Source organism: Bos mutus, chromosome 10 (genome assembly GCF_027580195.1).
Source record: "Bos mutus isolate GX-2022 chromosome 10, NWIPB_WYAK_1.1, whole genome shotgun sequence".
NCBI lineage: Eukaryota > Metazoa > Chordata > Mammalia > Artiodactyla > Bovidae > Bos > Bos mutus.
Genome location: NC_091626.1, coordinates 80,270,220 through 80,293,568, shown reverse-complemented (window position 1 = coordinate 80,293,568; position 23,349 = coordinate 80,270,220). Strand labels below are relative to the sequence as shown.

Genomic DNA, 23,349 nt, shown 5'->3' with positions numbered 1-23,349 from the left:
GGATGTCTGGCTCTAGGTGAGTGATCGCACCATCATGATTATCTTGGTCATGATGCTCTTTTTTGTACAGTTTTTCTGTGTATACTTGCCACCTCTTCTTAATATCTTCTGCTTCTGTTAGGTCCATACAATTTCTGTCCTTTATTGAGCCCATCTTTGCATGAAATGTTTCCTTGGTATCTCTAATTTTCTGTAAGAGATCTCTAGCCTTTCCCATTCTATTGTTTTCCTCTATTTCTTTGCAGTGATCGCTGAGGAAGGCTTTCTTATCTCTCCTTGCTATTCTTTGGGACCCTACATTCAGATGCTTATATCTTTCCTTTTCTCCTTTGCTTTTTGCTTCTCTTCTTTTCACAGCTGTTTGGAAGGCCTCCTGAGACAGCCATTTCGCTTTTTTGCATTTTTTTCCCATGGGGATGATCTTGATCCCTGTCTCCTGTACAGTGTCACCAACCTCCGTCCATAGTTCATCAGGCACTCTGTCTATCAGATCTAGTCCCTTAATCTATTTCTCACTTCTACTGTATAATCATAAGGGATTTGATTTAGGTCATACCTGAATGGTCTAGTGGTTTTCCCTACTTTCTTCAATTTAAGTCTGAATTTGGCAATAAGGAGTTCATGATCTGAGCCCCAGTCAGCTCCTGATCTTGTTTTTGCTGACTTCTCCATCTTTGGCTGCAAAGAATATAATAATTGATGGAATCCTTAATGTCCTAGAACAATACCTTGTGCTTAGTATTTATCTAGAAAATGCTTATTGATTGATTACAGATAGTTATGATAAAGGGCAAAATAAATGACATAGAGGATTTACAATAATATGCTAAATAATCCTGTAAGAGTGACGAAAGTAACTAGAGAAGAGGAAGACTAATATAATACAAAGGGATGGCTTTTTGTGGGATACGGGATTTATAATCAACTGAAGATGAGGGAAAAGAAGTGAATATGGTAGGACTCAGCACAGAGAATACCATCGTTACAGTCAGGTTCATTAGGTACTGGACTGGCATTGTGCTATAAGGTCATAGAAATGTTAGACTTGAAAGGATGCTTTAGTGTCACCTGCTCAGTTCCTTTATTTTCTAGATGGTGAAACTAAGTTCAAGGAGTTATTGTTGCTAAAACTTATAAAACTGAGTTCTTAAGATCTGTGCATTTTATTGTGTGTAAATTATGCCTCAATTTAGAAAAACAGATTGACAGGGAGGCCTGGCATGCTTCAGTCCACAGGGTCTCAAAGAATCGGACACAACTGACTGAACTGAACTGAACTGACAGTTATTCAATTTCCCCATGCAATATTGTTGCTCAATAATTATACTGGGTTTTTCAAGAGATGCTGATGAACAATGTTGCATTGTAATAACTGCCTTTTGTATTGCAACTATTTGCAATTTTATGAAATCTTCATAAATATGAGTAGCAACCATAAAGTTATGAAACTCTTTTTAAAAAGTGAGTTGAGTGTGGAAGGGATGAGAGAAAGGACTTACTCCAACTTCCCATAAACTTAGGGCTAAGAATTGATCACAAGTCTTCTGTTTTCAAATGCAGTGTTCTTTCTGACATCCCAAGAACCATTAAGTGAACATGGCATGGACAATGATTTACTAATATCACATAGAATTTTGTTTGCTACATTGCATTAGCTCATCCATGTTTAGAGTCTGCCTCACAGATCTCTTTCTGGCTTGTCCTAACTCTGCTATTTGCTCTCATAGCGCAAGCTTTGTGATCATTCACACTCCCTGAGCTGAGCTACAAAAGCTAGATAGTTTTATTAGGGCTTGAGGAAAAGGTGACTATGATTTGATAAAACTGCAACAGTCAGGCTAAACATAAGAGAGTATTAATGAAACATAGCATTGCATATAGGAGATAATCGGGGGTAAGGAAAATGAAGGTCTCAGAATTGTCAGGTTTGGGGAAATCCACGGGCCATCGTGGAGAGTTCTAACAAAACATGGTACACTGGAAAAGGGAGTGGCAAATCATTTCAGTATTATTGTCTTGAGAACCCCTATTTGCCTTTGAAAAGGCAAATAGATATGAAACTAGAAGATGAGCCCCCCAGGTCAGTAGGTGTCCAATATGCTACTGGGGAAGAGTGGGGATAAATATCCCCAGAAAGAATGAAGAGGCTGAACAAAAGTAGAGGCTGAATCAAAGTGAAAATGATGGCCAGCTGTGGATGTGTCTGGTAGTGAAAGTAAAATCCAATGTTGTAAAGAACAATACTGCATAGGAAACTGGAATGTTAGGTCCATGTATCAAGGTAAATTGGAAGTGGTCAAACAGGAGATGGCAAGAGTGAAAATTGACATTTTAGGAATTAGTGAATTAAAATGGATGAGAATGGGCAAATTTAATTCAGATGACCATTATATCTACTACTGTGGGCAAGAATCCCTTAGAAGAAATGGAGTAGCCCTCATAGTCAACAAAGATTCTGAAATGCAGTACTTTGGTGCAATCTCAAAAATGACAGAATGATCTCTATTCCTTTCCAAGGCAAACCATTCAATATCAGAGTAATACGAGTCTATGCCCCAACCGCTAATGCCAAAGAAGCTGAAGTTGAATGGTTCTAAGAAGACCTACAAGACCAGCTAGAACTAAAGCCAAAAAAGATGTTCTTTTCATCATAGAGGATTCAAATGCAATAGTAGGAAGTCAAGAGTTAACTGGAGTAACAGACAAGTTTGGCCTTGGAGTACAAAATGAAGCAGAGCAAAGGCTAACAGAGTTTTGATAAGAGAATACACCAGTCATAGCAAAAACCCTCTTCCAGCAACACAAGAGATGACTCTACACATGGACATCACCAGATGGTCAATATTGAAATCAGATTGATTATATACTTTGCATCCAAAGATGGAGAAGCTTGATGCAGTGAGTAAAACCAAGATCTGGAGCTGACTTGGGCTCAGATCATGAACTCCTTATTGCAAAATTCAGACTTCAATTGAAGGAAGTAGGGAAAACCACTAGATCATTCAGGTATGACCTAAATCAATTCCCTTATGACTATACAGTGGGAGAGACAAAGAGATTTAAGAAATTAGATCTGATAGAGTGCCTGAAGAACTATGGATGGAGGTTCACAACACTGCACAGGAGGTGGTGACCAAAACTATACAAAGAAGGCAAAATGGTTGTCTGAGGAATCCTTACAAAAAGCTGAGAAAAGGAGACAATCAAAAGGCAAAGGAAAAGGGAAAGATACGCAGAGTTCCAAATGAATGCAGAGTTCCAAAGAATAGCAAAGAGAGATAAGAAAGCCTTCTTAAGTGAACAAATGCAAAGAGAGGAAAACAACAGAATGAGAAAAGCTAAAAATCTTATCAAGAAAATTAAAGATTCTCAGGGAACAGTTCATGCAAAGATTGGCACATACAGTAGAAATGGTAAGGACTTAACATAAGCAGATGATATTAAGAGGTTGCAAGAGTACACAGAAGGACTGTATGAAAAAGGTCTTTATGATTCAGATAAGCACGATGGTGTGGTCACTCACCTAGAGCCAGAGTGTGAAGTGTGAAGTGTGAAGTCAAGTGGGCATTAGGAAGCATTACTCTGAACAAAGCTAGCAGAAGTGATGGAATTTCAGCTAAGCTACTTCAAATCCTAAAAGATTATGTTATTAAAGTGCTGCATTTGATATACCATCAAATTTGGGAACTCGGCAATGGCCACAGGACTGGAAAGGCTGGTCTTCGTTCCAATCCCAAAGAAGGGCAATGCCACAGAATGTTCAAACCATTGCACAATTGCAGTCATTTCATATACTAGCAAAGTAATACTCAAAATCCTTCAAGCAAGGCTTCAACAATATGTGCACTGAGAACTTCCAGATGCACAAGCTGGATTTAGAAATGGTAGAGGAACAGAGCTCAAATTGCCAACGTCCACTGGATAATAGGAAAAGCAACAGAATTCTAGAAAAACATCTAATTCCACTTTATTGCCTATGCTAAAGCCTTTGATTGTGCGGTTCACAATAAACTGTGGAAAATTCTTAAACAGCTGGGAATACCAGATCACCTTACCTGCCTCCTGAAAAACCTGTATGCAGGTCAAAGAAGCAACAGTTAGAACTGGACATGGAGCAACAGACTGTTTCAAAATTGGGAAAGGAGTACATCAAGGCTGTATATTGTCACCCTGTTTATTTAACATATATGCAGAGTACATCATGTGAAATGCCAGGCAGGATGACTCATAAGCTGGATTCAAGACTGCCCAGAGAAATATCAATAACCTCAGATATGCAGATGATACTACCCTAATGGCAGAAAGTGAATAGGAACTGAAGGAAAGTGAAAAAGCTGGCTTAAACTCAACATTCAAAAAACTAAAATCATGGCGTCCGTTCCCATCATATCATGCAAATAGATGGGGGAGGGGGAATGGAAACAATGGAAGAATTTATTTTCTTGGGCTCCAAAATCACTGCAGACTGTGACTGAAGCCATAAAATTAAAAGATGCTTGCTCTTTGGAAGAAGTAGGAGTGTTAGTCACTCAGTCATGTCCAACTCTTTGCGACCCCACATACTGTAGCCCACCAGGCTCCTCTGTCTATGGGATTCTCCAGGCAAGAATACTGGAGAGGACTGTCATGCCCTTCTCCAGAGGATTTTCCCAACCCAAGGATCGAACCCTGGTCTCCTGAATTGCAGGCAGATTCCTTAGAAAGTAAGTTCTTGGTAGAAAAGTTATGACAAACCTAGACAGTGCATTAAAAACCAGAGACATCTCTTTGCCCACAAAGATCTGTAGAGTCAAAGCTATGGTTTTTTCAATAGTCATGTGTGGATGTGAGAATTGGATCATAAAGAAAGTTGAGCACCGAAGAATTGATGCTTTCAAATTTTGGTGTTGGAGAAGACTCTTGAGTCCCTTGGACAGCAAGAAGCTCTAACCAGTCAATCCTAAAGGAAATCAACCCTAAATATTCATTGAAAGGACTGATGCTAAAGCTGAAACTCCAATACTTTGGCCACCTGATGCAAAGAGTTGACTCATTGGAAAAGACCCTGATGCAGGGAAAGATTGAGGGCAGGAGGAAAAGTGGACGACAGAGGCTGAGATGGTTGGATGATATCATTGACTCAATGGGCATGAGTTTGAGCAAACTCCAAGAGATAGTGAAGGACAGGGAAGGTAGGCACTCTGCAGTCCATGAGGTCATGAGAAGTCAGACATAACTTAGCCATGAACAACAAACAACAACAATGGACATGAGTAACAGACTGTGACAGCAAAATCAATAAGTTCATTTGTATTTCCTCTCTTTCCTCCCTTCATGGTATTCCAGGGCACTCCTATCCTTCCTCTCATAACCCTTTTGATTCAGCAGAATATTTTAATTCTTTTATCAAAACCTAGGGAGGCAGGGGAGTAAGAAGCAGTGCTTTGTGGCAAATAATTACTGCATATTTTCTGCAACTACAGTTTAAGGGGTTATATTATAGGTGTTTTGGTTCTGTGAATTAAGGCAGTATTTTCATGTGATCACTGACTCTCAAATTTGATTTCTTTTCTACTCTTTTTTAAGTAAAATTGAGTCACCTCTGTTTGCAGAGACAATGGGTGGAGCCAACTGCTCTGTGGTGTCTGAGTTTGTGTTCCTGGGACTCTCCGATTCCTGGGAGATCCAGCTTCTTCTTTTCCTTTTCTTCTCTGTGTTCTACATGGCAAGCCTGATGGGAAACCTCCTTGTTGTGTTATCTGTGAGTGCTGACACTAGCTTGCACTCCCCCATGTATTTCCTGCTGGCCAACCTCTCCTTTCTTGACATGGGGTTTTGCTCTACTACTGCTCCCAAAATGATTTATGACCTTTTCAGAAAACGCAAAGCCATCTCTTTTGGGGGTTGCCTAACTCAGATCTTCTTTATTCATGACATTGGGGGCACAGAAATGGTGCTGCTCATTGCCATGGCCTTTGACAGATATGTGGCCATATGCAAGCCTCTCCACTACCTGACCATTATGAGCCCACGAATGTGTGTTTTGATTTTGGCTGCTGCCTGGGTCCTTGGCCTCATCCACTCAGTGGCCCAACTGGCTTTTGTCATAGAGTTGCCATTCTGTGGTCCTAATGTACTGGACAGCTTTTATTGTGACCTCCCCCGACTCATTAAACTTGCTTGCACAGAGACCTATAGACTAGAGTTCATGGTCACTGCCAACAGTGGACTCATCTCTGTGGGCTCCTTCTTCATATTGATTATTTCCTATATCTTCATTCTGGTCACTGTTTGGAAACACTCCTCAGGTAGTGTATCCAAGGCCCTCTCCACCTTGTCAGCTCACGTCACTGTGGTGGTCTTATTTTTTGGGCCATTAATCTTCTTCTACACCTGGCCCTTCCCTTCATCACACTTGGACAAGTTCCTTGCTATCTTTGATGCAGTGCTCACTCCTTTTCTGAATCCAGTCATCTATACATTCAGGAACAAGGAGATGAAAGCAGCAATGAAGAAACTCTGCCATCAGCTTGTGAGTTACAGCAAGATGTCCTAAATACTCTAAAGATAAAAGATATTTAGCTCTACCCTTAATGACAACAGAAAAAAATGTCATTTCAGGCCTCTATTAATTTTATGTACTAGGTAATATTTAGGCATTTTTCATGTTGCTATATATCAAATAAATAAGGAGAAAAAGAGCTAACATCGCAGTTTCTATTTTTCCAACTTCTGTTTGATTTTTATATAAATTATTTTATTTAATATTTATGATAACTCTGGGTGGTTTTTATTTTTATTTTTTTAATAATTAAGAAATGCTTGACTCGTTCTCTGTATAATTACTATGCAAAATACCTCAAACAAAAGTTGATTATCATCTTAATCCTCCACTTCCAATTTTCTTATCCATCAAAATGTGCCAAGCAGAGAATAACAATCAGTGTTGGAAAGTAATATATTATTCCTCAGAATGGAAGGAAATATTAATATTTGCAAATGATGAGACCAGCAAGGGATTTGTCTCCAAAATTTATGAATGGTTCATATGGCTCAATATCCAAAAAACAAACAATCTAATCAAAAAATGGGTGGAAGATCTAAATAGATGTACAGATGCCAAGAGGCACACGAAAGATGCTCAACTTCACTAATTGTTGGAGAAATGTAGATCAAAACTACAATGAGGTATCACTTCACATAGGTCAGAATGACCATCATCAAAAAATCCACAAACAACAAATACTGGAGTGGATGTGGAGAAGGGGGAACCTTCTTGTGCTGTTGGTAGGAATATAAATTGATACAGCCACTATGGAGGTTCCTTAAAAAACTAAAAATAGAACTATCATATGACCCAGCAATCTACTGCTGGGCATATACTCAAAAAACCATAATTCAAAAAGACACAAGCATCCCAATGTTCATGCAGCACCATTTACAACAGCCAGGACATGGAAACAACCTAAATAACCATTGATGAATGGATAAAGAAAATGTGGTACATACATACAATGGAGTATTACTCAGCACTAAAAAGGAATGAAGCTAGATCATTTGTAGAGACGTGGATGGATCTATAGTCTGTCATACAGTGTGAAGTAAGAAAGAAAGAGAAAAACAAATATTATATATTCATGTATATATGTGAAATTAAAAAAAATGGTACAGATGAACCTATTTGCTAGGCAGGAATAGATACAGAGACACAAAGAACAGACATATGGACACAGGGTCAGAGAGGAAGAGGGGTGGCATGATCTGGGAGATTGGGATTGACATATATACACTACCATGTGTAAAATAGATGGCTAGTGGGAACCTGTTGTATAGCACAGGGAGCTTATCTCGGTGCTCTGTGGTGACACGGATGACATAGTCCCTTCCTGACCCAGGGACTGAACACGCATCTCCTGCACTGGCAAGTGGATTCTTTTCCACACAGTGCAAATCTTTTATGAGAGATGATTATATGAATAAAGAGTTTAAATATTCTTAAGTAATACTAATTCTGAATATATCAAGCTATAAAAGAAGTAATATTAAATACAGATGGGGTAGAGAAAAGAATTTTCAAAGCACAGCAAAAATTTAACATAATCTTAATTGACCAACAGAAGAATAAAAAATATAATTATGATAGAGTTATATAATGCAATTCTATGTATGCATTTTAAATTATTTTGTATTACAATATTTAATAATGTAAAAGAATTCTCACAATATTCTGAAAAAGTCAGGTTAACAATGTAGAGACCATAAAATCACAATTGTGTAAATGTATATTTATGTAGGCATAGAAAAATACTAGAAATAAATACGCCAGTAGATTACTCATAATTATATCCAGATGGTAATTTTTATGGGTAATTTCTATTTTAATCTCTAATATCCATATAAATCTAACAGAATGAGCATATTTCTATTTTATTAACAACTATAATATTTTCTTAAAGAAATAAGAAAACAGGTATTTCACATCATAAGTAATTGAAAGAATTACTCAGAATCAAAGATGTACTTATCAATACTTTTTTGACTGTAAATGACATAATCACAACTTAAGCTTATGCAAGAGGATGGATGTACTGGCTTATTTAACAGCTCAGCTAGTAATCAAACTGAGTGCAAAAGCTGAATGTCCAAGACAGCTAGAATCAAGAACTTGAATACCGCCAAACCTAAATACTACATCTTCTTCTCTACCATATCATTTTTAAAAAAAGTTATTCCAGGAATCTCCACACTGTTCTCCATAGTGGCTGTACTAGTTTGCATTCCCACCAACAGTGTAAGAGGGTTCCCTTTTCTCCACACCCTCTACAGCATTTATTGCTTGTAGACTTTTGGATCACAGCCATTCTAATTGGTGTGAAATGGTACCTCATAGTGGTTTTGATTTGCATTTCTCTGATAATGAGTGATGTTGAGCATCTTTTCATGTGTTTGTTAGCCATCTGTATGTCTTCTTTGGAGAAATGTCTATTTAGTTCTTTGGCCCATTTTTTAATTGGGTCATTTATTTTTCTGGAGTTGAGCTGTAGGAGTTGCTTGTATATTTTTGAGATTAGTTGTTTGTCAGTTGCTTCATTTGCTCTTATTTTCTCCCATTCTGAAGGCTGTCTTTTCACCTTGCTAATAGTTATAATAGCCAGGACATGGAAGCAACCTAGATGTCCATCAGCAGATGAATGGATAAGAAAGCTGTGGTACATATACACAATGGAGTATTACTCAGCCATTAAAAAGAATACATTTGAATCAGTTCTAATGAGGTGGATGAAACTGGAGCCTATTATACAGAGTGAAGTAAGCCAGAAAGAAAAACACCAATACAGTATAGTAACGCATATATATGGAATTTAGAAAGATGGTAACAATAACCCTGTGTACTAGACAGCAAAAGAGACATTGATGTATAGAACAGTCTCATGGACTCTGTTGGAGAGGGAGAGGGTGGGAAGATTTGGGAGAATGGCATTGAAACATGTATAATATCATGTATGGAACGAGTTGCCAGTCCACGTTCAATGCACGATACTGGATGCTTGGGGCTAGTGCTCTGGGACGACCCAGAGGGATGGTATGGGGAGGGAGGAGGGAGGAGGGTTCAGGATGGGGAACACATGTATACCTGTGGCGGATTCATTTTGATATTTGGCAAAACTAATACAATTATGTAAAGTTTAAAAATAAAATGAAAAAAAAATTATTCCAGATTCAATTTCTAACAGGAGGAAATACGATTACCAGTAATTTGTACACATCACACTCCAAAAAGGACTTAGGCTTGGTTTCTCTACTCCCAAGTCTAACATCCTGGGGAGAAGCTCAGATTTGGACCTCTGTGGTCAGAGACATACTTGCACTATTCAACTGTGGCTTGGAGATATGTCATTATGACTTGTTCAGAAGCCCAACCTTTGAAAAAACAGTAGTGGTCAGAGAGGTAGGATCTACATGTCTTCTTCTAATCATACCACACAGTTACCACAAGAAAAAGATAACATTTACCAGAAGAAGAAGGTTGCTGATGTGGGCAAAGAACAGAGTAGATGTCCACTAAAAACAGGTATTATTTTAGAATAAGAAAGAATGACCTTGAAAAATTTTACATAAGATAGCAGAGAAACTCATTCACTATGTAGTTGGGGAATCTATCTATCATGGATATAGACCTGACACAAAGGCATAAAGAGAAAAGACTGAGAGGAGCAGGCATTTCTCTAAATCAACACACAAAAACAGCAAGGAATCGGAGAACCCCAGCCGGAACTACTGAATGTCGTTTAATCCATGGGAGAGAAAAAGCAGTGAAACTTCCATTTCAAAAATACCACTTCAGAAAAATTATAGGGAGACTGAGAATACTGTGAGCTAATAAACTGACACTGGTATATAGGTATCAGTTTTCTAAATGTTAAAAAATAGGACTCAAAAAATGAATAAATGATATAAGGCAAAGGACAAAAGAGAAAGCTAGGAAATTATAAAGTGAAATAAATTAGAAGGTAAATAAGGACCACTTATAAGACAATAGTAAGACTGATTAACTGGTTAAGAGGTATGGTGTCTATATAAGGATGTATATGGCTCAGTCATTTGCACTACAGGTTTGAGACTGGACCTTGGTTCCTCTTTGTTGAAATGAATATGAATTGAAATTTCTAAATCTATTGATGTAAATCCCTCATTCCTATAAAATAGGATATGATCATATATAAAACACTTCCCAAACTAAAGTTTAGCTTGCTGTGCTGTGCTGTGCTCAGTCGTGTCTGACTCTACAACTCCATGGACTGTGGTTCTACCAGGCTCCTCTGTCCATGGAATTCTTCAGGCAAGAATACTTGAGTGGGTTGCCATTTCCCACTCCAGGGGATCTTCCTGACCCAGGAATTGAACTTGCATCTCTTACATCTTCTGTACTGGCAGGTGAATTCTTTGGAATTCTTTATCACTAGCACTACCTGGAAATCTTGCAAGGACTCAAATCATCCAAATGCAACAGGAATAATCATGCCAACAGAAGGAAAAGGCAGAGCATGGCTAGTTACTTATGGAAATAATAATGCATGTGTAAGAGCATAGGGGTTACATAGCCTGGAACATACTATGAACAATAACCAAAGGTAAATCTTGTGATGACCAGCCAGCACAGTCAAGATAAAAGGCCTGACCTAAGGATCCTATTTTCTAATTGTAATGACAATCATATCCTGGTGTGAAGAAATAGGCATTAAGTATCAAATCTGATATAATTAATATTTTAATAATTATAGTAACTTTTCTTGCTCTGAATTCCTGTTCATTATTATTATCACTGCTTAACTTCTCTGAAATTTCCTTACAATGAAATAGTGAGTTACAGGTATGTGGAAGTTCAAACTACTTGACTGATTTTTTTGTGACAAATTAATAAATGGGCATCTTGGTGTATATATTTTGATCTAGTATTAATTTACCTAGTATCAATCAGAATTCCCTTATATAACCCATTCTGACACTGAAGATACTCAGTTTTGAAGTTTGCTGCTACTGCTGCTAAGTTGCTTCAGTCGTGTCCGACTCTGTGCGACCCCATGGACTGCAGCCTACCAGGCTCCTCCATCCATGGGATTTTCCAGGCAAGAGTACTAGAGTGGGTTGCCATTGCCTTCTCCTGTGTTTTGAAGTCTAGTCCATAGTAAATTCATCAGATTGAATTGCAATTTCTCTTGAGAGACAAACATTTGGCATTCCCCAGAAGAAACTTTTTACTACACCACATGCTTCCTCCAACCATAGGCAGCAACACAATTTCTCAGCTAAGATTTTTATAAGAATCATATTATTTTAATCTGGGAAACCTAAATGTGTATGTGATACCTGGAAACTCCTGATGTTAAAATAATAGAAATATAACATTACTTCAAGTTGGTAAGGAAACCTTATACTTTCTATCATTTAAGAAATCATTCTGTAAATAATAAATTGACTGCACACTTTCCACATTGCCACTTTCATTTCTTTGTTCCTCAATGTATAGATGACTGAATTTAAGAAAGGAGTGAGAACTACATCAAAAACAGCAAGGAATTTGTCTAGGTGTGATGTGGAGTGAGGCCAGATGTAAACAAAGATGCAAGGACCGAAGAACAAAATCACCACCATGACATGAGTTGACAAAGTGGAGAGGGCCTTAGACGAGCTACCTGAAGAGTGTTTCCGAACAGTGATGAGGATAAAAATGTAGGAGACAATCAATATGAAGAATGATCCCAGGGATATGAATCCACTGTTGGCTGTGACCATGAACTCCAGCCTGCAGGTATCTGTGCAGGCAAGTTTGATGAACCAAGGAAAGTCACAGTAAAAGCTGTCTAATACATTAGGGCCACAGAATGGCAATTTTATAACAAAACCCAGTTGAACCACAGAGTGAATCAAGCCAATTATCCATGCAGCAACCAGGAGCAAAATACACATTTTTTGATTCATAATAGAGAAATAGTGGAGAGGCTTACATATGGCAATGTATCTGTCAAAGGCCATGGCTATAAGCAGCACCATCTCCACCCCAGCAATGACATGGATGAAGAAGATTTGAGTGATGCAGCCACTAAAGGAGATGACTTTACGTTTTTTGAAAAGATCATGAATCATCTTGGGAGAAATGACAGAAGAAAATCCCAGGTCAATGAAGGACAGGTTGGCCAACAGAAGGTACATGGGGGAGTGTAAGTGAGGGTTCATCATCACAGTGAGAATGATAAGGGAGTTTCCCATCATGCTTGCCACACAAAAAATGGAGGAGAACACAAAAAGGAGTTGGCTCTCCCAGAAATTGGTGAGTCCCAGGAACACGAACTCTGACACCATAGAGTGATTCGCTCCATCCATTGCTTTATCAGCTTGAATGTTTCCAGATAAAAGAAAAGGAAATATCAACGAAAATAAGAATGCTAATAAAGTTCAATATTATAATGATTATATAAGAAACTTCATGCTGTGAAGATTATATATCCCTTCAATTCTTTCTCAGGGCCATATCATCACTAAAAAAGCATTTTATCTGTGTTTACTTAAAGCAGTTGAGTCACTTTCATATGCAACATACCTTTCACCACCTCCCCCAGAACTAGTCATCTATAAACAAGAGAATGAAACAAATAAGATAATAGATGTGCATAGCAAGGACTGGGAGGGGCAGGAAAGGTGGTGCAGTGCACTACAAAGAGAAAAAGAAAGAGGAGGTGGAGATGGCATTTGCCAGAACACATTTGTTCTGTTTTTTAATTGTTCATAGAACAATTCTTCAACCATTCAAGTTGTCTCATTTCTTAACCTCACTTCATCTTAGGCACAAAATATCTGTTATAATCTATCTTACAATCACATTTGCGATCATACCTACAATCACATTTGCAATTCACACAAAGCCCACAGACAGAAGTGAACATAAGAGAGCCAAGCATGGGGCATAGAGGTGACTCTGGAGTCTGACATGAAAGTCTGTCCAATGAAAGAATAGAATGGATATTCACGGCACACGGTATTTGCATGGGCAACCAGATGTATAAGTGAAAGTATCTAGTTTGTGATTAGCAGCCAGCATATGGCCAAGATGTATACGGTTGGTGGGGAAGCAGGGTTGCTATGAGGAGTCAAAGAATTTAAGGAAGCCAGTTTGATCTATCTGACAAGATTCTTCACCATCTCTGAGGTTTGTGAACTTTGTTTAGAGCTATAGGAGTCTTAATCTTTTAGAATTTGTTGGAGATGAAGAAATGCACACTCATGTCATAGTTGTCCATTGTCCCTCTCCTGTCGCCCCCTCTGCCTTAGCCCCATTTCGCTCCTTATCTCATCTCTCACTGCTTCAAATCACCCAACTGTCTGGGATCTGATATCAAATCTCTTTCGTAACCCCAACTCTGGACTATTACATGAATCTGTCTAGTTCTTACCCATGTTTGCATTTACCAAATAGAAAATATATTCTCTTTCCTGTGGGTCAAACACTTCTGTGTCTCAGCCCTTCTGCTTCCTTAATATTTATATACAGCTAGAAGATGAGATGTATAGAAAAAAGAGGGAGATTGCAGCATAAATAGTGAAGAGCTGGTAAAGGTACATGGATGCACAAAAAGCCTCAGACCTGGAATCTCAGCAAGAGAAACCCACCAACAGAGAGAAAGAAAAAAAAAAATCCCAAAGCTCTGCCTTTTAATGTGTGTTTATATACCTCAGTTATGCATGATTAGTGAAATTGATCATAAAACTATTATTCCACAAACTTCATTAGTGCCCACCTAGTCCAGGAAGGAACCTAGGTTTTCTAGTACACATATGTCTTTGGATTCTGATTAAAGTAAGAAAATTTAAGCCAAACCTATATCTAGTTAGTCCAAAACAGTAACCACTAGTCACATGTAGCTAACAGTAGCAACTAATTACTAGCTCATTATTAAATAAAACTAAAAATATATTTCCTCAGTTGCCCTGGGCACATTTAATAGTCACATATAGCTAGCAATCATGCATTGGCTTGTGCAATACCGGACATTTCCAATCACAGCTCATCATTTAAAGGTACATCAAAATCCCATTTCCTCCATCAAAATACCATTTCCCCAGTAATTCTATATTATATTAATCTTTTCCTTTTCATATTCCTAGAAGTCAGGAAACAAATTTTAATTGAAAAACAATAATTCCCTATATAAAAATAAGCCACAATATGTAGCCTCATAGGAGAAGCTCTGGATGTTTTTTTTAAATTTTGTTTTGTTAATGTTGGCCAGGAAGGATAAACAAGAGTCCACTGGGAAATTTACAGACAACTTTACAAAGGAGAAAGGATCTGATGTGAGTTTTTAAAAATTAGTAAGAGTTTAATAAGCTGAGAGGAGGCCGGAGGGCATTCTAAGAAAATATAATAATCAATGCCTTATTTAGGGGGCAAATCCTTTGCAACTTATCATAATTCTTCAATGGTTTCAATTTTATAGATTATGTTTCCCCAAATGTACTTCAAGTTTGAGGAGGATAAATACCATTTCTTCTGGCTCTTTTGTTTCCTAAAACAGATAATGAAATAAATAGCAAAGATGTCTTGATTGTCTAGACAATAAAACCCTGAAATAAAGCTCATCTTTTCAGGACCATAATTTTCCACAGTCCCTGTTTTTCTGATCTACCATCTTTTTCCGTTAAGTCCAGCAGGCATAAGGGAAGTTTCCAAAATCAAACTGAGCACTAATGTTTTTCCCAACCACTTTCAAGAGAATACCGGATATGCTTGCTATAAATTTCCAGCTATATAATAGGGCAGCCTCATCTCAAGAGAGGTTTATAGTGGTCCACAGTTTAACTTCTGAAGGTTTATAGTGGTCCACGGTTTAACTTCTGAAGTTTCTAAAAATAACAAGCATGTAAAAGGAAAGAGAGAGAGACAGAAAGAGAGAAGCAAAGAGTTTCTGATAGCAGGGAATTTATAGTTTCTATCTGCCAGTCTTCATATATAATTAGTCACCTTACATGCCATTCTTAAAGTCAGAAAAGAAAATACAGATATTTTTCACCATACTTTAAAAACTTCTGAAATATTTAATGATAGAATTTTAGAGCTGGAGACACATAGATACACTATTTATGTGGCACATATTTCCTTATATTTGATCCACCTATTGGTGGATATTTCTGATAATAGGACTGTTTTCATTCACAGATGAGTAATCCCAAATTCAGAGAAGTTAGCAAATTACTGAAAAACCAAAAAAATAAAAAGAAAGAATCAACCATTTTGATTCCAAATACATGGCTACTTGGCTGCTGCTGCTGCTAAGTCACTTCAGTCATGTCCGACTCTGTGCGACCCCATAGATGGCAACCCACCAGGCTCCCCGTCCCTGGGATTCTCCAGGCAAGAACACTGGAGTGGGTTGCCATGTCCTTCTCCAATGAATCCAAATATCGTTATTTGTTCATGATTTAAAAACTACTATTATAAATTTTAAATAAGAATTCAGAAAAATGTATACCTGAATCTTATACAATGCATTAATTATATCTCAATAAAAATGTGAATAAAAGAATCCTAATTTACTCAGAAAAATTTTCTATCCTAAACACATAAGCATTTACACATACATAAATTAACTTACCTAAAATTTCACACCTACCAGAGGCAGAATCTAGACTTAAATCCCCATGTTATTGCTACAGGTTGAGGGGAAGGGAGAAAGATGATTGCTGATTAGAATGGGAAAGAATCAAAATACACCAAGGTTTTGATATCAGTAAAAGATTTACCAAAATCTCAGGGGACCACTTATTCATTAAAAGCCATAATCGTTGATAGGCAAGAAAGATTCCCGCTAGAAACAAAAATTTGAAAGTCCTAATATTTGAAGTCACAGGGGAAATTTTCTGTTTAAAGAATAATATCTAAAGAGATAAAGTTAATGGAGAAACCATACATGGTCCCAAAAGATCACATACCTTGTATTTGTCATCATCATCATTATATTATGATTACCACTATTTTATATATGTTATTTGTCCTTTAAATCCTGTTCAGGGCAGTCCTAAGATGGCAGAGGACAGAATGGGGAGGCCACTTTCTCCCCTACAAATTCATCAAAAGAACATTTGAACGCTAAGTAAATTCCACAAAACAACTTCTGAATGCTGGTAGAGGACATCAGGCACCCAGAACAGCAGCTCATTGTCTTTGAAAGGAGGTAGGAAAAAATATAAAAGATAAAAAGAGAGACAAAAGAGGTAGGGACAGAGATCCGTCCCAGGAAGGGAGTCTTAAAAAAGAGAGGTTTCAAAACACCAGGAAACACTCTCACTGGCAAGTCTGTGGTGAGCCTTGGAACCTCAGAGGGCAGCATAACCGAGAGGAAAAATAAATAAATAATTAAAACCCACAGATTACTGTGCCCAATGGTAACTCCCAGCGGAGAAGCAGTGCAAACGCCCGCATCCACCACTAGCAAGCGGGGGCTGGGCAGGAAGGCAAGGGCTGCATTGCTTAAAGACCAGGACTGAATGCCCCGAGGCCAATCTGAGGGAACTAACTTGAGATAGCAAACCAAACTGCTGCTGCTGCTGCTAAGTCGCTTCAGTCATGTCCGACTCTCTGCGACCCCATAGACTGCAGCCCACCAGGCTCCCCTGTCCCTGGGATTCTCCAGGCAAGAACACCGGAGCGGGTTGCCATTTCCTTCTCGAATGCATGAAAGTGAAAAGTGAAAGTGAAGTCGCTCAGTCGTGTTCAACTCTTAGCGACCCCATGGACTGCAGCCTACCAGGCTCCTCTGTCCATGGGATTTTCCAGGCAAGAGTACTGGAGTGGGGTGCCATTGCCTTCTCCCAGCAAACCAAACTGTGGGACAGCAATTCCGTGAAAAGCCCTAACCTAAGACACAGCCAGGCCCGCTCACAGAACAAAGCACTGAGCACAGCTAGCCGGCTGTGGACTGACCCATCCCCCGCTGGAGACAAGGAGACAAGGGCAGCCAGAGCCGGAAGGGGGCAATCGCAGCCCCAGAGAGGCATCATCTACCAAACTGCAAGCAGGCTTCATTGCTAACCAAGACTTCCTGGGATTCTGGACGGTCGACATCCGCCAGGAGGGTTGCCGCCAGAGATCAGCTCCCCAGAAGAGACACACGGCACACCTGAGAAGGTGCGCCAGTTGTACACTCAGAAAACTGAGCGGCAGGGACGGGGGAGGAGATAAGTCACAGCAACCGCGCTAGCCAAGCACCTGGTCACCTGAGCTGCTCGGACCTGGGAAGGGCAGAAAACACAGGCTCAGCCGAGTCTGCGCCTTTGTGGAGTACCTGAGTACCTGAACCTGAGCGGCTTAGACCTGGGAAGTGCATACAACCCAGGGCTGACCTCAGACAGTTCCCGGCAGAGCAGCCTAGAGCCTAAGCAGTGTAACAGGGAAATCACACATGCTGTGAGCAGGGGCAAACCCAGTGTGGACAAGACACTGAGCAGAGCACACACCAGTGTTATTTGTTTGCAGTGTTCCTCCCTCCCCACAGCACTACTGAACAAGTGAGCCTAAAAAAGTGACCACCTTTCCCCCCTTGTGTCAGGGTGGAAGTTAGACACTGAAGAGACCAGCAAACAGCAGAAGCCAAAACAAACAGAGGGAACAGCCTTGGAAGTGACGGGTGCAATAGATTAAAACCCTGTAGTTAGCACCGACTACATAGGAAGGGGCCTATAGATCTTGAGAAATATAAGCCGGATCAAGGAACTATCTGAAAATGAACTGACCCCACACTGTTCACAACACCAGAGAAAGTCCTAGATATATTTTTACTATTATCATTTTTTAATTAAAATTTTCTTTTCATTTTTAAGTCCTCTATTACTCCTTTAATTTTCATTTTTATATCCTACTATTACTTGGCAAAAAAAAAAAAAAAAAAAAAAAAACCTTTTTTAAAGCAAACTTCATATATATATATATTAATAATTTTTGTGACTTTGTTTTTCTAATTAATATTGTATTTTTGAGAATTCAACCTCTACTCTAGATTTTTAATCTTTGCTTTTTGGTATTTGTTATCAATTTTGTACCTTTAAGAATCCAATCTTCAGTACCCATTTTTACTTGGGAGAGAGATTACTGGCTTGACTGCTCTCTACCCATTTGGACTCTCCTTTTTCTTCACCAGGTCACCTCTATCTCCTCCCTCCCTCTTCTCTTCTCTACCCAACTCTGTAAATCTCTTTGTGTGTTCTGGACTGTGAAGAACACTTAGGGAACTGATTACTGGCTAGATCTGTCTCTCTCCTTTTGATTCCCCCCTTTATCCTCCTGGTCACCTCTGTCTCCTTCCTCCCTCTTCTCTTCTCTGTATAACTCCGTGAACATCTCTGAGCGGTCCAGACTGTGGAGAGCACATAAGGAAGTGATTACTGGCTAGCTTGCTCTCCCCTCTTTTGATTCCCCCTCTTCTCCTCCTGGTCACCTTTATCTCCCTCCTCTCTCTTCTTCTCTCCATGTAACTCTGTGAACCTCTCTGGGTGTCCCTCACTGTGGAGAAACTTTTCATCTTTAATCTATATGTTTTATCATCAGTGCTGTATAGATGGAGAAGTCTTTAGGCTACTGTAAGAATAAGACTGAAAACCAGAGGCAGGAGGCTTCAGTCCAAATCCTGAGAACACCAGAGAACTCCTGACTCCAGGGAATATTAATCAATAGGAGCTCATCAAATGCTTCCATACCTACACTGAAACCAAGCACTACCCAAGGGCCAACAAGTTCAGAGCAAGACATACCAAGCAAATTCTCCAGCAACACAGGCACATAGCCTTGAGCTTCAATATACAGGCTGCCCAAAGTCACACCAAACCCACTGACATCTCATAACTCATTACTGGACACTTCATTGGACTCCAGAGAGAATAAATCCAGCTCCACCCACCAGAACACCGACATAAGCTTCCCTAACCAGGAAACCTTGACAAGCCACCCGTACAATCCCACCCACAGTGAGGAAACTCCACAATAAAGAGAACTCCTCAAACTGTCAGAATACAGAAAGGCCACCCCAAACACCACAATATAAACAAGATGAAGAGGCAGAGAAATACCCAGCAGGTAAAGGAACAGGATAAATACCCACCAAACCAAACAAAAGAGGAAGAGATAGGGAATCTACCTGATTCAGAATTCTGAATAATGATAGTGAAAATGATCGAAAATCTTGAAAACAAAATGGAGTTACAGATAAATAGCCTGGCGACAAGGATTGAGAAGATGCAAGAAAAGTTTAACAAGGACCCAGAGGAAATAAAAAAGTCAATATATTGAATAATGCAATAAATTTGAGATAAAAAACACTCTGGAGGGAACCAACAGTAGAATAATGGAGGCAGAAGATAGGATAAGTGAGGTAGAAGATAGAATGGTATAGGAATAAATGAAAGAGAGGAAAAAAGAAAAATGAATTGAAAGAAATGATGACAATTTCAGAGACCTCTTGGACAAAGTTAAACACCCCAACATTCGAATCATAGGAGTCTCAGAAGAAGAAGACAAAAAGAAAGACCATGAGAAAATACTTGAGGAGATAATAGTTGAAAAGTTCCCTAAAATGGGGAAGGAAATCACCACCCAAGTCCAAGAAACCCAAGAGTCCCAAACAGGATAAACCCAAAGCAAAACACCCCAAGACACATATTAATCAAATTAACAAAGATGAAACACAGAGAACAAATATTAAAAGCAGCAAGGGAAAAACAACAAATAACACACAAGGGGATTCCCTTAAGGATAACAGCTTATTTTTCAATAGAAACTCTTCAGGCCAGGAAGGAATGGAAGGACATACTTAAAGTGATGAAAGAAAATAACCTACAGCCCAGATTACTGTACCCAGCAAGGATCTCATTCCAATATGAAGGAGAAATCAAAAGCTTTACAGATAAGCAAAAGCTGAGAGAATTCAGCACCACCAAACCAGCTCTCCAACAAATGCTAAAGGATCTTCTCTAGACAGGAAACACAGAAAAGGTGTATAAACTCGAACCCAAAACAATAAAGTAAATGGCAATGGGATCATACTTATCAATAATTACCTTAAATGTAAATGGGTTGAATGCCCCAACCAAAAGACAAAGACTGGCTGAATGGATACAAAAACAAGACTCCTATATATATTGTCTACAAGAGACCCACCTCGAAACAAGGGACACATACAGACTGAAAGTGAAGGGCTGGAAAAAGATATTCCACACAAATAGAGACCAAAAGAAAGCAGGGCTAGCAATACTCATATCAGATAAAATAGACTTTAAAACAAAGGCTATGAAAAGAGACAAAGAAGGACACTACATAATGATCAAAGGATCAACCCAAGAAGAAGATATAACAATTATAAATATACACACACCCAACATAGGAGCACCGCAATATATAAGACAAATGCTAAGTATGAAAGGGGAAATTAATAATAACACAATAATAGTGGGAGACTTTAATACCACACTCATATCTATGGATAGATCAACTAAACAGAAAATTAACAAGGAAACACAAACTTTAAATGATACAATATGCCAGTTAGTACTAATTGATATCTATAAGACATTTCACCCCAAAACAATGAATTTCACCTTTTTCTCAAGTGCACATGGAGACTTCTCCAGAATAGATCACACCCTGGGCCATAAATCTAGCCTTGGTAAAGTCAAAAAATTGAAATCATTCCAAGCATCTTTTCTGACCACAATGCAGTAAGATTAGATGTCAATTACAGGAGAAAAACTATTAAAAATTCCAACACATGGAGGCTGAACAACACGTGGCTGAATAACCAACAAATCAGAGAAGAAATCAAAAAAAATCAAAATATGCATAGAAACAAATGAAAATGAAAACACAACAACCCAAAACCTGTGGGACACTGTAAAAGCAGTGCTAAGGGGAAGGTTCATAGCAAGACAAGCTTACCTCAAGAAACAAGAAAAAAGTCAAATAAATAAATCCATACCTAAAGCAACTAGAAAAGAAAGAAATGAAGAGCCCCAGGGTTAGGAGAAGGAAAGAAATCTTAAAAATTAGGGCAGATATAAATGCAAAAGAAACAAAAGAGACCATAGCAAAAATCAACTAAGCCAAAGTGATTCTTTGAGAAGTGAAATAAAATTGACAAACCATTAGCCAGACTCATCAAGAAACAAGGGAGAAAAATCAAATCAACAAAATTAGAAATGAAAATGGAGAGACCACAACAGACAACACAGAAATGCAAAGGATCATAAGAGACTACTATCAGCAACTATATGCCAATAAAATGGACAAATTGGAAGAAATGGACAAATTCTTAGAAAAGTACAACTTTCCAAAACTGAACCAGGAAGAAATGGAAAATCTTAACAGACCCATCACAAGCACAGAAATTGAAAATGTAATCAGAAATCTTCCAGCAAACAAAAGCCTGGGACCAGACAGCTCCACAGCTGAATTCTACCAAAAATTTAGAGAAAAGCTAACACCTATCCTACTCAAACTCTCCATAAAATTTCAGAGGAAGGTAAACTTCCAAATTCATTCTATGAGGCCACCATCACCCTAATATCAAAACCTGACAAAGATGCCACAAAAAAAGAAAACCACAGGCCAATATCACTGATGAATATAGATGTAAAAATCTTTAAGAAAATTCTAGCATTAAAAAGATCATACATTTATTATTTGTAGACTTTTGGATCAAAGCCATTCTGACTGGTGTGAAATGGTACCTCATAGTGGTTTTGATTTGCATTTCTCTGATAAAGAGTGATGTTGAACATCTTTTCAAGTGTTTGTTAGCCATCTGTATGTCTTCTTTGGAGAAATGTCTACTTATGGACTCTGTGGGAGAGGGTGGGAAGATTTGGGAGAATGTCATTGAAACATGTGAAATGTCATGTATGAAACGAGATGCCAGTCCTGGTTCAGTGCATGATGCTGGATGCTTGGGGCTGGTGCGCTGCTAGGCCCAGGGGATGGTATGGGGAGGTTGGGAGGAGGAGGGTTAGAAAAGAGAAAAATTTTTAAAAAAAAAGAAAAGAAAAAAAAAAAAAAAAAAAAAAAAAAAAAATAAAGATATCAGGCACCTTCAAAAAAAAAAAAAAAAAAAGATCATACACCATGACCAAATGGGCTTTATCCCAGGGATGGAAGGATTCTTCAATATCTGCAAATCAATCAATGTAATACACCACATTAACAAATTGAAAAATAAAAACCATATGATTATCTCAGTAGATGCAGAGAAAGCCTTTGACAAAATTCAACATCCATTTATGATAAAAAAAAAAAAAAACCTCCAGAAGGCAGGAATAGAAGGAACATACCTCAATATAATAAAAGCTATATATGACAAACCCACAGCAAACATTATCCTCAATGGTGAAAAATTGAAAGCATTTCCCCTAAAGTCAGGAACAAGAGAAGGGTACCCACTCTCACCACTACTATTCAACGTAGTTTTGGAAATTTTGGCCACAGCAATCAGAGCAGAAAAAGAAATAAAAGGAATCCAGATTGGAAAAGAAGAAGTAAAACTCTCACTGTTTGCAGATGACATGATCCTCTACATAAAAAACCCTAAAGACTCCACCAGAAAATTACTAGAGCTAATCAGTGAATATAGTAAAGTTGCAGGATATAAAATCAACACAGATTAATCCCTTGCATTCCTATACACTAACAATGAGAAAACAGAAAGAGAAATTAAGGAAACAATCCCATTAACCATTGCAATGAAAAGAATAAAATACTTAGAAATATATCTACCTAAAGAAACAAAATACTTATATATAGAAAACTATAAAACACTGGTGAAAGAAATCAAAGAGGAC

At 38.4% G+C, this 23,349-nt stretch overlaps 2 protein-coding genes across 2 annotated transcripts; one reads left to right on the top strand and one right to left on the bottom strand.

The window, feature by feature from the left end:
• Window positions 1–5,596: 5,596 nt before the first annotated feature.
• Window positions 5,597–6,535, top strand: LOC102284178 (olfactory receptor 4F3/4F16/4F29). The gene has a single exon (XM_005905311.2). The coding sequence runs from the start codon at window positions 5,597–5,599 to the stop codon at window positions 6,533–6,535; it is 939 nt and encodes a 312-aa protein (XP_005905373.2).
• Window positions 6,536–11,925: 5,390 nt separating this feature from the next.
• Window positions 11,926–12,861, bottom strand: LOC102283904 (olfactory receptor 4F3/4F16/4F29). Its single transcript, XM_005905310.2, has one exon. It carries the CDS (start codon window positions 12,859–12,861, stop codon window positions 11,926–11,928), a length of 936 nt encoding a protein of 311 aa, XP_005905372.2.
• Between the last annotated feature and the right edge of the window lie 10,488 nt (window positions 12,862–23,349).

Bases quoted from the DNA above. Each gene is read 5' to 3' on its own strand.
- LOC102284178 (XM_005905311.2), top strand. From the start codon at position 5,597: ATGGGTGGAGCCAACTGCTCTGTGGTGTCTGAGTTTGTGTTCCTGGGA.
- LOC102283904 (XM_005905310.2), bottom strand. From the start codon at position 12,861: ATGGATGGAGCGAATCACTCTATGGTGTCAGAGTTCGTGTTCCTGGGA.